Here is a 15,117-nt window from a genome sequence, read left to right on the forward strand (position 1 = left end):
TGTCGGTTGGGGTCATGGGACCATGGATCTTTCCTCCTCAACATTATGGCTAATCCCCTGGAACTGTATACCTTCTTAATCTTGGGCTAATTTCATCATGAAAAATTCTAACAGAGAACATTTCCATTTTTTAAAATATGCGTGTATTTCAATCTTATTTTTTTCATTATTTTTGTAGTTTGTTCTTATTATATTGTTAAAAACTGATCTTTGCGGAAATTTTCGAATTCATTTCTCTAAATTCCACAAGTTTCCTATAATCGGAAGAACTAGATTTCTAATTCGAGCAACTCTAGCACCCTATGTAACAATCCATTGGAAACTTTCTGGCCAAAGTTTTCGTCCCGGTGGAAAAAATATCCTACAATTTGACCCCCACTAGATAATTCACTTTGTTTTCATCCCCTATTTTAAAAAATTGCCCTATAAAACAATCCCCATTTGACTTTCTGACCTGAGAACAATAGAATTCCTATCCCATTGAGATTTCGATAGAAATTTTCACCCCACTGAGAGAAGAAGCTCTACATTTTAAGAAAAACTAAGAGATATCTGCGAAACGGTAATGTTTTTGCAAGATGCAGGTAAAATCATTATTCTTAATTCTAATCATAGCGGCTATAAGTTAGGGTACTGTCATGGTTGATTTATGATCTACCATTTTATAGCTATTGCTATAGTAACCAACTCTATAGCCATCTTAATAAGCATAATAATTACATTACGTCTTGGTTTGGAACGAGGAAGCTGCCAATGAGTCGATTGAAAGATGTCCCTTGTGTTAGGCTATGAGGAAGCTACAGGCATCTCTCGACATTCTAAGTCGATCGTTCGTTTCATGATCTGGAAGGCAAATTGTATTAGAATACGTTTTCAATCTCTAATTGTTTTGCGTAAGGTAATCAAGAAGCCAACCACGGTTTTGTCACTTATTACATCTAGTGTCAGTTAATGCTTGTGCCTTGATAACTTAAAATAAATGCCTAAAAGGATTTCCCCTTCTTCCAGCGTTAGATTCTAGATTCGATACCAAACACAAATCTATTGTTATCAGAGAGACAATATCCCTTGTCCCCGAGACAGCACGTTGTACATTCAGGATTTGATTTATTTCTGTCTTAACCTGTTAAAAGAACAAATATAGCCGTTTGAATAATCAGTACATATTTTTGCCGTCAATTTTTAAAACTCCTTGTTGTTACTAACTTTTCGGGTTTTAAGTTCAAAAAGGATTCTCAACTTTTTCTTATTTCAGCAGTTTAAGAGCATTTTAGTGGAATCTTTATTGAATTTAAATTTTTCAGATCCCGCACTAATGTAGTTTGTTCTTATAAAAAAACGTGTAGGAAAATAAAATACGACTTTGTGTAATAAATCTTATCGGGGTTTTTGATTTTTCTAAAAAAGCGATGCAATGGGGGATTATTTCGGGGGTATTACAATATAAATCTCTTAGGAATTCCTCGAGGGAATTCTATTGTAATACCCCCGAAACAATCCTACAATGCATCGTTGTTTTAGAAAAATCAAAAACTCAAATAAGGGATATTTATTCTTAACATTTTTCATCAAGGACATGATAGGTGGATGTGAATACTGTAATTATCACACACAAAAAAATATTAGTCAGACGTCACAACCTAATTAGAATCTAATTTCAAAGAGGAAAAAACATTGGAAATCTTCTTGACAAATCTTAAATTTTGTTTTGGATACAAAAAAACAAAAACAACAAAAAGAAGAGAATAGAAACACAACTTGATTCTTATGTTAGTCACTTGAGGTTTCAAAAATGAATCTTTCAATCCTTTTAAAATGATTTGAAGAAATGACCCTGAATTGGGTTGTTCTTAAAATGTTCTGAAGCTTTTGGCATCGAAGACTAAAATCTCTAAGTTTTCTTCATGAAATTATTCATTTAAATTTATTCATTCAAATAACATCCATTTTGAAAGTAGATCAGTCGGTCGTTAGTGCTTTTTCCACCTCATCGACCGCCGGAGGCGGTTTCTTTTATAGTGGTACGCTAATCTCGTTTTGCCTTGGCTCGTTACTTTGTCTACCATTTTACTTTCGAGTTTTTTAACTAGATTACCCAGGTGTTTCTCTTTTTTTTCGCTGAATGTCTTTTATTCGGAATTGAATAATCGAGACATGAAAAATGACTATGTTGTAATCTGTTTTCAATGAATAATCTAAAATGTACTGGAGATGACATGTAGGCGCTAATATTGTGCGCGCGCTCTTTCGCGAGCGTGATGCATAATGGAAGGCGGTCGTTTCAGTGTGGTTTAGATCCACACTGTGACCTAGTTATATCATTAACATATCGTTATACAAGTTTTTAAGTACAAACTATATAAAAACATAAGGTTTCGATGGCCAAAATATTAAGAACAAGTTAAGAACATTTCAAGGCTTTGCAGACTCTAAAGCACCCGATTTCTTATAAAAATAAACAAAAATAATCAAAAAATGGCGAAAATAAGAACATGTCTTAAAAACATTTTTAGGCTTAAAACTAAAAAAGCTAAGAACATCCGAAGTCTTCAAAAATTTTGGATGCTCTTATAAAAAAACGTGTATTTCATTTCCTGGTAGTCACGTAGGTAGTTAATCACATTATGAAATGAGATTTACCGACATTTTTTTTAAATCAAAATAAAAATCTTTTTCAGGAATGAGGATACTGGGTTGTGCTTCAACAATGCACCATCGGTAATGCAAAGGAAGGTAGGCGTTTTTTATAAGAGCAAACTATATAAGAACACAAGCCAGAACGCTGATTGGACCTACCTGATGATTTAAAGTTAGAGAAAGTAGGGAGAAAGTAGGAAAGTTTAATAGAGAAGAAACGCCTAGGAAAAGTTTATCGTATAGTGAGAAAAAAGTTTAGGATAATAGAATCGTTTCGGTTCGTTAAGGAAATTTAAACTCTGAAAATATAAAAAAAAAAGAAGTTCGCGCTAATTCTTACGAAAGAAAGAAAACGTAAGAGCAACAAAGGTCAGAGCAAAGTGAAGGTTCCTTATAAAAAAAAAACGTGTAGCCTAAGAATCTTCTCAATAGACCGGAAAAATTGTTCGAGGTTATGGAGATCATCGAGTTGAGGAGGTTCGAGTTATGGAAAGTCGACTGTAGTTTAAAGAAAAGATCGTGAAAAAAGAATGGACGAGCGAATGTTTTCCTAGTGGTCTTCGGCTCTTCCGGCGATTTCTGAGGAATTATGGATACTAGAATCAGAGAGACAATATCCGATACTAGAATAATTAGTTCAATTGAAAATCAAAAAAAGCTAAATGTCATCGGTATGTAAAAACTGGTTTTCCGGTAAATTTCTAGCATTTTTTTCGGCCGGGCGACCGTCATATTTCGGGCATAACTTTTTTGCACCTTTTGTGCCAAAAATCAGAAACAATTAATGAGCAAATCTCGAGAAAAGCTGGTAACAGACGGACAGACGGACAAACGAACGGACAAAATTTAATTTATAGGACCTCCAGGTAGGTCCAAAAAGGCTTGGATGGCCAAAATATTTTAAGAACAAGTTAAGAACATTTTAAGGCTTTGCTGACCCTAAATTTCCCGATTTCTAAGTAAAATGACAAAAATACTTACAAAATGGTGAAAATAAGAACATGTTAAGATCATTTTTAGTCCTAAAACTCAAAAATTAATAACAAAAGAGGCTTAAAAAATTTGAATGTTCTTATAAAAAAACGTGCAGAACATAATAGCTATGGTGTGTACGGTTGTGGGTTCAACCTTCCAGTAGAGTAATGACAAAACTAGATTCTAATTTAAATAACATTTTAATGGTCATTATGTATATATTTTTCGTGTAAACAATATTTCGACCTGCTTGGTGCAGGTCTTCGTCAGGTCTAAACAATACAAACGGTTGAATTATAATCTACATTCGTATCAAAAGTATGACACTAAAGGCAAAACTAGATTCGTCTTTGCCTACTCAACAATGTAATTTAAAGAGAAAGGGCTTCACTTTGGCACAACCAAAAGCGAAAGAATGGCCTCAATCTACGGTAGCAAGACTTACTTAAACAATACAGGGTGTCCCTAATTAAAGTATCGCGTCGAAACACAACTATGAGTAGAAACTTTTATGTGTGTATTCATTATTCATTATTAGCGATAACACACACAAACCTTTCTACTCAATAGCATGTTCAAACTCGATACTTTAATTAGGGACACCCTGTACAGAGTTTTTTGTGAAAAATCGAGGCGACCTATTGTTTATAATACTGCCGTGGACATGAAACACTCAGTTTTGGTTCAAGTGCGTTAATCCGGCACGAACCACTAGGGAGCAAGGCCAGCACACTCTCACCTCATCCACAGTGTATTGAATTTCAGTCACCGGCTGGCTCCGGATAGATGTTATACACATTATGGTACACACTTGAGCTGACAACAAATAAAAAACCGCTTTTTTAAATCAACAAGGAAATAACAATCAGCACGCGGAACGCAATCAATTATTTAATTCTTTGCATCGACTTTTATTGTTCTTTTCAAACCGTTACACATCAAATAAAGCAATTACTTTTTTCCCCGGTACCGTAACTTAATTTCGTAACAGGAATTATTCAAAACGACAAAAATAATCTTCTAAAATAGACCAATGAGAGAAACGCTTTTTAATTTCTTCAAGTGTTATAGGTTTTCTCTAAAAACTATAAATTAAAAAGATGTATAAAAACGACTTCAGTATAGATCTGTTATTCAATTCAATAGTGTAGTATGAAGAAAGGAGATCAGTATATATCAAGACTCTGGATATAAGAATAACACACAGCTAAGATGATGTCGATCAACATCAATTATCAAACTTGAAGAGAAAATATTTCAATGAAGAAACTAGGATCGTTTTGGGTCGAGCTTTTTCTTTAAAGGGTTTATCACCATTTTCAATCGTTTAGAAAACTACGAATGAAAATCTTCCTGGAAATACTTTTCTCCAAACAAGAAATCTAATCATATAAAACTTATTAATTTGTCATTGCTTTAACGAAAACGTCGTACGTTGTTTTACACTTCAATTTACGCCAAACTAAGGCTGGGTAAAAGTTAAATCTTTATAACTCCTATAATCTAGAATGTTTTCTAGTCTTTTAATAAAAAATGCCTGATAAACCAGTTTCCCTAGCTTGAAATTTCCATAATTCGAATAAATTTCCACTGTATATTTTCAATTTTACTTTAGACAAAATGTTGAAGATTATTTTCATTCTCGGATATTGTGTACTCTGTTCAAACGCTTTCTGTGATCCGTTTCCTGAGTGGCCAGCAAATTTCCAATGGTCCGAAAACGGCGAAATCACTGGGATGACTTGTACCGCGATCACCGAAGAAGACGAACCTCAACCTCAATGGGATAATAATTTCTTCTGTGTTAGTAATGACATCGGGATGGAATGGAGTTCTACTGGTAAGACAAACATTTTTTCCACCTTGACCGAAAAGGCAGAGTATAAATTCAAATTGAATAGCAGTTTTATGCTCTTCGAAAAGAATAGAATATTCAGGAGTAGAATAATAATCAACAAGAAACAAGTGATACTTTTATGGACCTACCTGGTTATGCATTTAACACATATATAATTGATATCTACGTGAGCATGAACGTTAAACAATCATTCAGAACACAAATAGTTACGATTTATTAAAATTAGTCGTTTGTTTCTTATAAAAAAAACGTTTAGAAACCAAAATTTTATGCTCTTGAAATATTCTTTTATATTCAAGACTTCGTGAGCATAAAAAGACATCTATCTCATCAAAAAATTGAGTAATTTGGCTAAGAACATTGATGTATGCTTATTAATAGTGATTCTTATAGATAAAGATGCGTTTTTGAGCTGAAAAGTCTTTTTACAAAAATCTGCTTGACCCATCTTTTACCTATTTTCATGCAAAAAATCAGAAAAAAACAACGATGTCCAAAAAACCCTTTTTTTAGCCGTTTTTTGGCCCAAATTCGTCCAAAAACATTTTTTTTTCGAAAATCGGGCTCAGTCACATTCGAGGGTTTATAGTTATGCATCTTTGTGCAAAAAATCATAAAGAATGAAAGAGCCAATCTCGAGAAAAGCTAACACCTAAGTAATTGATAATGTGCTTATAAAAAAATATCGAATTTGGCCAGTTTTTCTATAAAAACACGCCAAGCAACCAAAATTTCATGTTTAAACACACATATGCTTCAAAAATAAGCCCTCGTGAGCAAAAAAAACATCTATCTCATAAAAAAATTGAGTAGTTTGACTAAGAACATTAATGTATGCTTATTAATAGTGATTCTTATAGATAAACATGCGTTTTTTAAGCCAAATAAATTTTTTTGCAAAAATCTGCTTGAGCCATCTTTTACCTATGATGGTACCCTACTTTCATGCAAAAAATCAGAAAAAATCAATGATCCAATTTTTCACAAAGTCCAAAAAACCCATTTTTTAGCCGTTTTTTGGCCCAAATTTGCCCAAAAAAATTTGTTTACGAAAATCAGGCTCCGTCACATTTTGGCCACCACCGTTTTGCACCTTTGTACCAAAAATCAAATGATTCCTATGATTCAATCTCGAGAAAAGCTGGTAACGAACGGACGAACGGACAGAGGTGAATTTATAGGACCTCCACCCCACCGGGCAGGTCCAAAAATCAAAAGATATACAAAAGATGAGAAATAAAGAATTAAAAAAAAAACAGCTTCTCGAACGACTATAGTCCAACCTTTTAAGGTAAGAGGGAGAAACGGGTCATAATTTTGATTTCAGTTGATATAAATAGTTGGTATTGGTAGTAGTCAAGCAGCAAAGCAAACTCATTTCTTTTTATTTTCTTTTTCACATTTAGGTCCCATAGCCGACAAGCGATGTACAAGAATTGTCGAACCTAATGACCCGCATGGCTGGGATGATAACTACCTTTGTGTACCTCATTGGAGTCCGTACATCTTTGAATGGTCATTTTCTGGCCAAATCACTGGCAAAGATTGTATCCAGTGGACGGGATCCCAGCCAGTCGGACATCGTTGGGACAACAATTATTTGTGTGCAGACACATTCCCTATTGACAATCATATCACGGCACCATAAAAAAAACATCATCGAACGCAGTGAAAAAAGATGGGGAAGAGTTCAAATTTGTTTATTTTTTGATTTTGATGAAATTCTATTTTATCAGTAGGATGGACAAATTTATTTTGTTAAATAATCTACTTTCTTTATATTGTTGGGTTTAAAATCTTTTAAAAAGTGAACAGGTTCGTTAAAATTTTAAATAAATAGTCAACTCTCTTTAATTCGAACCATTATGATTCGAATTTTTCTGCAATTCGAACTAAAATATTAGTTCCTTCAGTTGGGAGTGGTATAATATAAAATACTCTCTATAAAGTCCGGTCTCTACTTGCGCGCGCTGCAATCGCTCTTCTTCGAGCAAAGCTTCCACGCTATTGGTCAAAAAAAAAATGAAGCAACTCCATTGGTGCGAGATGACGTAACGAACGCTTCCAAGCGCGCGCTGCGTTTTTATGACGTAATCTTTTCTCCAAGCAAAAATGATTGAAGCCAAAGTTGCGATCGCAGCGCGCGCAAAGTGGAGACCGGCTTTAATTCAAACCATCCTCTATTTCAATGACAGTCTGAACAGAGTCCTTCTCGTTCGAACTCAACTTAGCCAGAGTGTAATTTAAGAAATTGCTAATTATTTTTATTACATTTTATTAAATTTAATGTTATTATTTAACTAAGGCATTAATTATTACTAATTTAAATTAAAAAAGAAAAGTGTCATCAAAATTATGCTTCGTATACTTTAAATTTAACACCTCCTGTCTCCTCCGAGCAAGGACTTTAAGACTTTAAGAATTATCATTCAAATAAAACCTTAAAAATTGAAGTTCAAAAGCTTTCTTTCGAATTCAAACTATAATTTAAGATACTGATGAAGCAATGACGAGGAGAGAGTTTCCTCATTGTATAATTATCAATTTTTGCTCTGCAGTTTTCATAGAAAGTCTTCTGGATAAATATTATCGACATTTTTCCGTTAGAATCCCCACCTTTCAGATGCCCGAATAGCTAAACAAGTTATTGCAGTGTGGAGTCCCTATAAATCGAATACACACGGGGAACACAAATATGTTCGAGTTAAGGAAATTTGGAGCTATGGAGGTATATAAGGCATTATTAACTGAAGGGACCATGAAACTTGTTCATGAGAAATTAAAGTCAAAGAGATTCCACTGTAATTTGATTCATATCATGTTCTTTTTTACCTCGAACTTTCGCGTTTGAAACAGAGACACGTGTCTTTTTATAAGAGCAAACTATAAAAGAATATAACGCTTTGATTGACAAAAATACCATGAGTATAGCGTCAGCCTGGGTTTAAGTCCCAGGCAAAAAATGCCCCCCCCTGAGTTTTAAGTTCTACCCAAATATTCATGAAATTTTTGGTAGCCCCCAGGGCTTTCGACCCTCGACACTTAACACTTAAAAGTTTGTTCCACAAAAAAAAGGATTATTCAATTTTAATTGTGTTGCAGTTCAAAGGTTAAGATAAAATATTTTGCTCATTTTATATAAAAATATTGGGCTGCAGGCGAAAGTCTTTCAGCTTCATGAGCTTTGAGTAATTGAATCCCACCTTCGAAAAGCGTACGAAAACGTACGTGGGAGGAGGGGGGTAAATCAAGAAATGTACGTACGATTTGCATTTTTTTTCAAGCTTTTTCTTAACTTTCTATTTGAAAAATCAAAATACAAGAAACCTTGGAACCCATCTTACTGTTATCTATATTATATCAACCTATGATAATCTTGAAGTTTCTTTAACTATGTATTGTATGTATTGTCTTGAAAAATTTATATCATTAAAATCAAGAGCGAACTTGCGTCAGTCAATTTCTGTTATAATTTAAATTTTTCTCCGAGGGGGGGGGGACTCTCAAAGCGTACGCAGAAGGGGGTATTCTCAAAGCGCACGCGAGCGTACAAGGGGAGGGTCGAATTTTAATTACTTTGGAGTGTACGTACTTTTTGAATGGTTCCATGTCGATATTATAGGTTCATGTTTTTTACGTTGCTTACAATTACATATTTAATTACATGTCATAGGCATAGATAGAGTCAATATTTTATGTGGATAACCCAGTGATCTAATATTTTTAGAAAGTCCTTCGATTGTTTTCACGGAATCCACGGCCAACCGGCCATCTAAGGAACTGAATGGAACATTGGAAGGAGTGGAGTATCCACTGGGGTCGGTTTCCAAATGTTCCTATTTCAAAATCATTGAAAGTGTCCCCTTTACGTTGCTTCTTACATTTCTTTTATCATATCTACCTTTTAAAACATGGGTGTGAAAGAAACAACAGGTACTCTACATTAACAATTTTATTTTTGAAACATTGGGCCTGTTGTTGAAGAACCAGATATTTAAGTGGTCAGTAAGGGCTAACCAACGAGAAAATGTACCAGTCAACAGGAAACAATTATTACAAAGAAAAGGAATTGGAATACGAAAATAAATTGTCTTGTCATAACCTAATTAATTTTTTCGGCACCGGCTTTAATAAGTAGATGTGAACAATCATAATTCACCAAGCGTTTCATTGTAAGAATAAAGTCTTCTTAAAAGAAGAGCAATCTGAGGAAATGCAAATAAGATTTGATTATTTACACTGTGGTTTAACTCACTAAAAATTACCAAACAGACACAGTTTAAGTTTAATCAGTTCAACCATGGTGTTTTGATTTTAAACATTTTTGGCGTTGTGTTGTGGCAAAGAGCGGAGAACAATGAGATCAATCCAAAGAAAGTTTTTTCCAAAGGCTTCCAGATTAAACATTTAAGAACATTATAGAACATAACACTGCATTTATAGAACAAAATACTAAGAATAGGAACACTTTAATATAAGAACATTCAAAGACTACAAAATTTTGATGTTGTTATAAAAAATGCGAACCTTATTACTTACAGACGAACGTAAATGATAATCCAAAAAAAAAAAAAAAGATTTATAATTAGCGCAACAGGAAAAGACACGTCAGAACGCGGCATCAATTATTTTTTATCCGCGGCAACAATTTTCTTGATACTTTACAAGAATGTTGTTTTTCCTGGCCATGCAATAATGTGAAATCTTCATAACAGGAACAAAAATAATCTTCTATTCTTTATAGAGGGACCAATGAGAGAGAACTTTGGAAACCCTTCAAAGATACAAAAATTGTATAACGGATTAAAAAGCTGTATAAGTACGCATGCATGTATCATGGAGCATCAGTTCAAAAGGAAACACGAAAAGACAAAGATCGGTTTATTGAATTCATCAGACACATAAGGTAAGAAAATGTTGACTTTCTAAATTTCAAAGATGAATAGTAAGTACTGGGGCCAGGGGATAGGCATTGCCTCCTCAATTTTTTAGAAACCCTAATAATTATGTCTTTTAAACCTCAAAAATATGTTTTTAAACAACGTAGTCTCCTTTAATAAACATTACCCTCTATAAAACCACCCTCGCCGATTGTTCTCTCACACAAAAAGCCGCCCGTACCGCCCCCAAACTCAAATATGAAATTTTAACAACGCGTTGGGTATAAGAACAGATGGCTAACCCTTTCAAATCAATTCTTACTTTAAAATCACGACACGCTTTTTTATAAGAACTGAAAATTGGCAAAAACCTAAGAACAAATTAAGAACAATCTGAGTCTCAGATTTCAGAAATTGCGGATAAAGTACTGATTTTAACAGATTTAAACCAATTTTAAGAAACTAAGCGTATTAAGAGCATCATAAGAGCATTTTAAGCCTGAAAATTTCAAAAACATTAAGAACAGCCCAGCCTGAGTCAAATTTATTGGTTCTTATAAAAAACATGAAAGTTCTTGATCTATTTTCTCCATTTCTTTTAGAAGACAAAAAAATGTTAAAAATCATTTTTATTCTTGGGTATATCTCTTTTGGATCACGAGTTTTGGGTAGTTGCCGTTGTAAATTTCCACCGTGGAAAGATGGTTTCTCATGGTCTGAAAATGGCCCTATCGCTGATATGACGTGTATCGAGATTACTGAGCCGAACGATCATGATTGGAATAATAATTACTTTTGTCAACAGAAAGCAAACTTTAAGGAGATTGGAATGCAATGGAGCAGTGCAGGTGAGTTATCCTTTTTTTGTGAGATAGTTTCCTGGGTATCTATCTTCTTTTATTGATTTTTCTGGTTTACCACGTGGTATTCATCGGTAAACCAAAAAATATATGCAATCTGATTGGTTAAAAAGAATACAATATATCTTGTATTTTTAAATTGACGAAAACATGTTGTTGCATTGTAGCGGTAGCAGCAATCTAACATCACTTTGCTACAGAAGTGCCCTGTGCTTTTTTCCTTTTTCTCATATTGAACTCGCAACTGTCCGATAGCTATTACATACAGTAGAGTCTTTCTTACCTTACCATTTTTTTCACTATTTAACATACAGTAGAGTCTCTTTAATTCGAACCTCTATAACTCGAATGTCTCCTTTACTCGAGCAAGCTTTATTGTCTCTTTTAAAAAACTTTCCCGTAACTCGAACAAATTTGTGCTCCCCGAATGGGCTCGAGTTATGTAGACCCCACTATACTTTGTTCATATAAATAATTGCTTGTAGATAAAAATTCAATGAACCTGGGTAAAAGCAAACCATTAGGAAGATCAAGCGATAAATAGCCGAAATATAGAACATTTACAGAATTTTACAGTTTGGATATCCAGGTTTGTGACATAAGACAGGCGGAGTTTCCCGAATAAGCCGAATAAGGAAAATTAGATCACTTTTGAGTATACGCCAAAAAAAGGTCCGTTGTGATAATGTTGACCGGTAAATTGTTGAAAATTTCATTGAAGTTCCGATACTGTTTCGGAAGTTTTGGACGAATAGCAAAAAAATGGATAACTTCTTCTTCTCCTTCTTAAATATACGAGTAAGCGGTCACAAAATTAACGCCGCTTTTTACGCCGGCCGGTGGCCTAAAAACGCCACCAAGCCGCCAATGACGGCTATTAAGAAGGGCGATGAGTGTTATGCAGTGAGGCTTTAATGGCCAAAAGAAGTTAAAAACAAATGAGTAACATTTGAAATTTCACCAACTTTCTTATAAGAAAATGAAAAAAAATAATGAGATAATAAGAACATTTTAAAAGAACATTTCTAGATCAAAAATTCAAAAGTCAAGAACATCCGAATGGTTTCAAAAACCTTTGATGTTCATATAATAATTAATCATAAAAATGTACTTTAAAATTTTGATTTCCAATTTTCACATTCAGGTCCCATACCTAGTATGCGGTGCATAAGAATTATCGAGAATGATGATACGGATGGTTGGGATGATAACTTCCTTTGTGTACCCCACGAAAGTCCGTTACCTCTTTGAATGGTCAATGGAAGACCCAATCGTTGGCAAAGATTGTATCCAGTGGACGGATGCTGACCAGCCAAATAATGATGGTTGGGATGACAATTATTTGTGTGCCACTGTATTTGATAAGTGTGAATTCAAGAAACAATCGAGCGATGATGTAGAGGCAAATTGCCCTCCACCACCACCACCATGAGATTCGATGCAACCAACAATTTAAATTTTTTTTTTATAAAAACGTTAAAAACTTTTGAATCAGTTGAATGTTCCTAAATTTATAGTTTTAATTAAGCATGAATATAACATTCAAGGTGTTCTTATCTTCAGCATTTTATAAGCTTTATGGTTTAACTTTAAAGTAGTTTCGCACTCGGCAATCGTTTATGCGTGAAACTGGCAGTAGTGTGGTTTATTTTTTTAATAACAAGGTTATGAAGTCTATTCATTTCCGTTTACATATTTTGTTGGTATAGAGCACTATATGGGCTCTGCTCAACGCAGAAGAACTTGCTTATTTCACTATTGCGTAATTTAATTTAATTTTGACTATATGGTATGGCATTAATTATCATCAATTTAAAACAGAAAAAAAAACATATTGTTATCAAAATTATGTTTCGTATTCTTTAAGTTTTAATATGACCTTTTCCCCCATGTATTAAGACTTTATTTAATGGATTCAACAACCAGATCTTAATACTTGGTCAGCCCTCGCTACCCTTCAAACCCCTTCCAAATTTTTTTTCCGTAGGTCGTCCATAAGGCTTTTCGGCTATCTTGCAATAGATACAGTACTGAAACTGACGGATATTTATATTCCATGTGTTGGATATTACTTTGACGTCTTTTGCAAATAAACTTCTTTGTCGACATTTGCAAACATAACACGAACCATTAACATGTAACATTTTATAACATACATTACAGACATTACAGACATTATAGACAAAATAGACATACTGGCAGTCCAAGTAGTCGAGGTATTTGAACTAAATATACACATACGACACACTGGTCTGGGTAGTCCAAGTAGTCGAGGTATTTGAAACATATATATACACGTACGACACACTGGTCTGGGTAGTCCAGGTAGTCGAGGTATCTGAAACATATATATACACGTACGACACACTGGTCTGGGTAGTCCAGGTAGTCCAGGTATTTGAAACATATATATACATGGCCCAATACGACGCACACTGGTCTGGGTAGTCCAAGTAGTCGAGGTATTTGAATATACACATACGACACATTGGCCTGGGTAGTCCAAGTAGTCGAGGTATTTGAAACATATATATATATACACATACGACACACTGGTCTGGGTAGTCCAAGTATTCGAGGTATTTGAAACATATATACACATGGCCACATACGACACACTGGTCTGGGTAGTCCACATGGCCCCATACGACACACTGGTCTGGGTAGTCCAAGTAGTCGAGGTATTTGAAACATATATATACATGGCCCAATACGACGCACTGGTCTGGGTAGTCCAGGTAGACGAGGTATTTGAAACATATATACACATACGACACATTGGTCTGGGTAGTCCAAGTAGTCCAGGTATTTGAAACATATATACACATGGCCCCATACGACACACTGGCCTGGGTAGTCCAAGTAGTCGAGGTATTTGAAACATATATATACATGGCCCAATACGACGCACTGGTCTGGGTAGTCCAGGTAGACGAGGTATTTGAGACATATATACACGTACGACACACTGGTCTGGGTAGTCCAAGTAGTCCAGGTATTTGAAACATATATACACATGGCCCCATACGACACACTGGTCTGGGTAGTCCAAGTAGTCGAGGTATTTGAAACATATATATACATGGCCCAATACGACGCACTGGTCTGGGTAGTCCAGGTAGACGAGGTATTTGAAACATATATACACATACGACACATTGGTATGGGTAGTCCAAGTAGTCGAGGTATTTGAAACATATATATACATATACGACACACTGGTCTGGGTAGTCCAAGTAGTCGAGGTATTTGAGACATATATACACATACGACACACTGGCCTGGGTAGTCCAAGTAGTCGAGGTATTTGAAACATATATATACACATACGACACACTGGCCTGGGTAGTCCAAGTAGTCCAGGTATTTGAAACATATATATACATGGCCCAATACGACGTACACTGGTCTGGGTAGTCCAAGTAGTCGAGGTATTTGAAACATATATATATATACACATATTAGCGAGTCAGGAAAATCTTGATTTTTTTTGGATTTATTTTAGCGAATCACGATTTCAAAAAATTTCGCGTGGATTAATTTTAGCGAATACTCGTATTACATTATTGATTGCTCTCGTTTTCTAGCATTTCTTTGCACTAAAACCCTTCCTATTGATAAAAATGTGTCAAGGCAATATAACCAGAAATTTCGCGTGGATAAATTTTAGCGATCTGGCGATTCGGCGTGTTTTAGCGAGATTTATTTTAGCGAAAATAGGGAAAACTCGCTAAAACGCTAAAATTAAGTCTCGCTAAAATTTCTACGATTAAAGCATATTGCTTTAAAATTACTTTGTAAATTTTACATACCATCCATTGTACAAGTTTCTTTTGTTTTCTTTTGCTGGCTTTTTTTGAAATTTTATTGAAAGTTATCTGTAAGGGATAAATTTAGTTGAAGCAAT

General features: G+C 34.6%; 2 protein-coding genes and 1 long non-coding RNA gene across 3 annotated transcripts in view; 2 read left to right on the forward strand and 1 right to left on the reverse strand.

The window, feature by feature from the left end:
• Positions 1 to 15,117, reverse strand: part of LOC136812304 (deleted in lung and esophageal cancer protein 1-like) — a 94,562-nt gene that overhangs the window by 30,040 nt on the left and 49,405 nt on the right. The gene's annotated exons all lie outside the window — the stretch shown is intronic.
• Positions 1,737 to 7,212, forward strand: LOC136812331 (uncharacterized). Its single transcript, XM_067068830.1, has 4 exons — positions 1,737 to 1,769; positions 2,679 to 2,733; positions 5,228 to 5,452; positions 6,877 to 7,212. The coding sequence occupies exons 3-4, from the start codon at positions 5,233 to 5,235 to the stop codon at positions 7,116 to 7,118; spliced, it is 462 nt and encodes a 153-aa protein (XP_066924931.1). The 5' UTR covers positions 1,737 to 1,769; positions 2,679 to 2,733; positions 5,228 to 5,232; the 3' UTR covers positions 7,119 to 7,212.
• LOC136812335 (uncharacterized) lies at positions 10,308 to 12,676 on the forward strand. Its single transcript, XR_010847337.1, has 3 exons — positions 10,308 to 10,376; positions 10,953 to 11,198; positions 12,355 to 12,676. It is a non-coding gene; the product is annotated as an uncharacterized lncRNA (long non-coding RNA).

This window comes from Clytia hemisphaerica, unplaced genomic scaffold, assembly GCF_902728285.1.
Source record: "Clytia hemisphaerica strain Z4C2 unplaced genomic scaffold, Clytia hemisphaerica genome assembly, whole genome shotgun sequence".
In the NCBI taxonomy this organism is placed as follows: Eukaryota; Metazoa; Cnidaria; class Hydrozoa; order Leptothecata; family Clytiidae; genus Clytia; species Clytia hemisphaerica.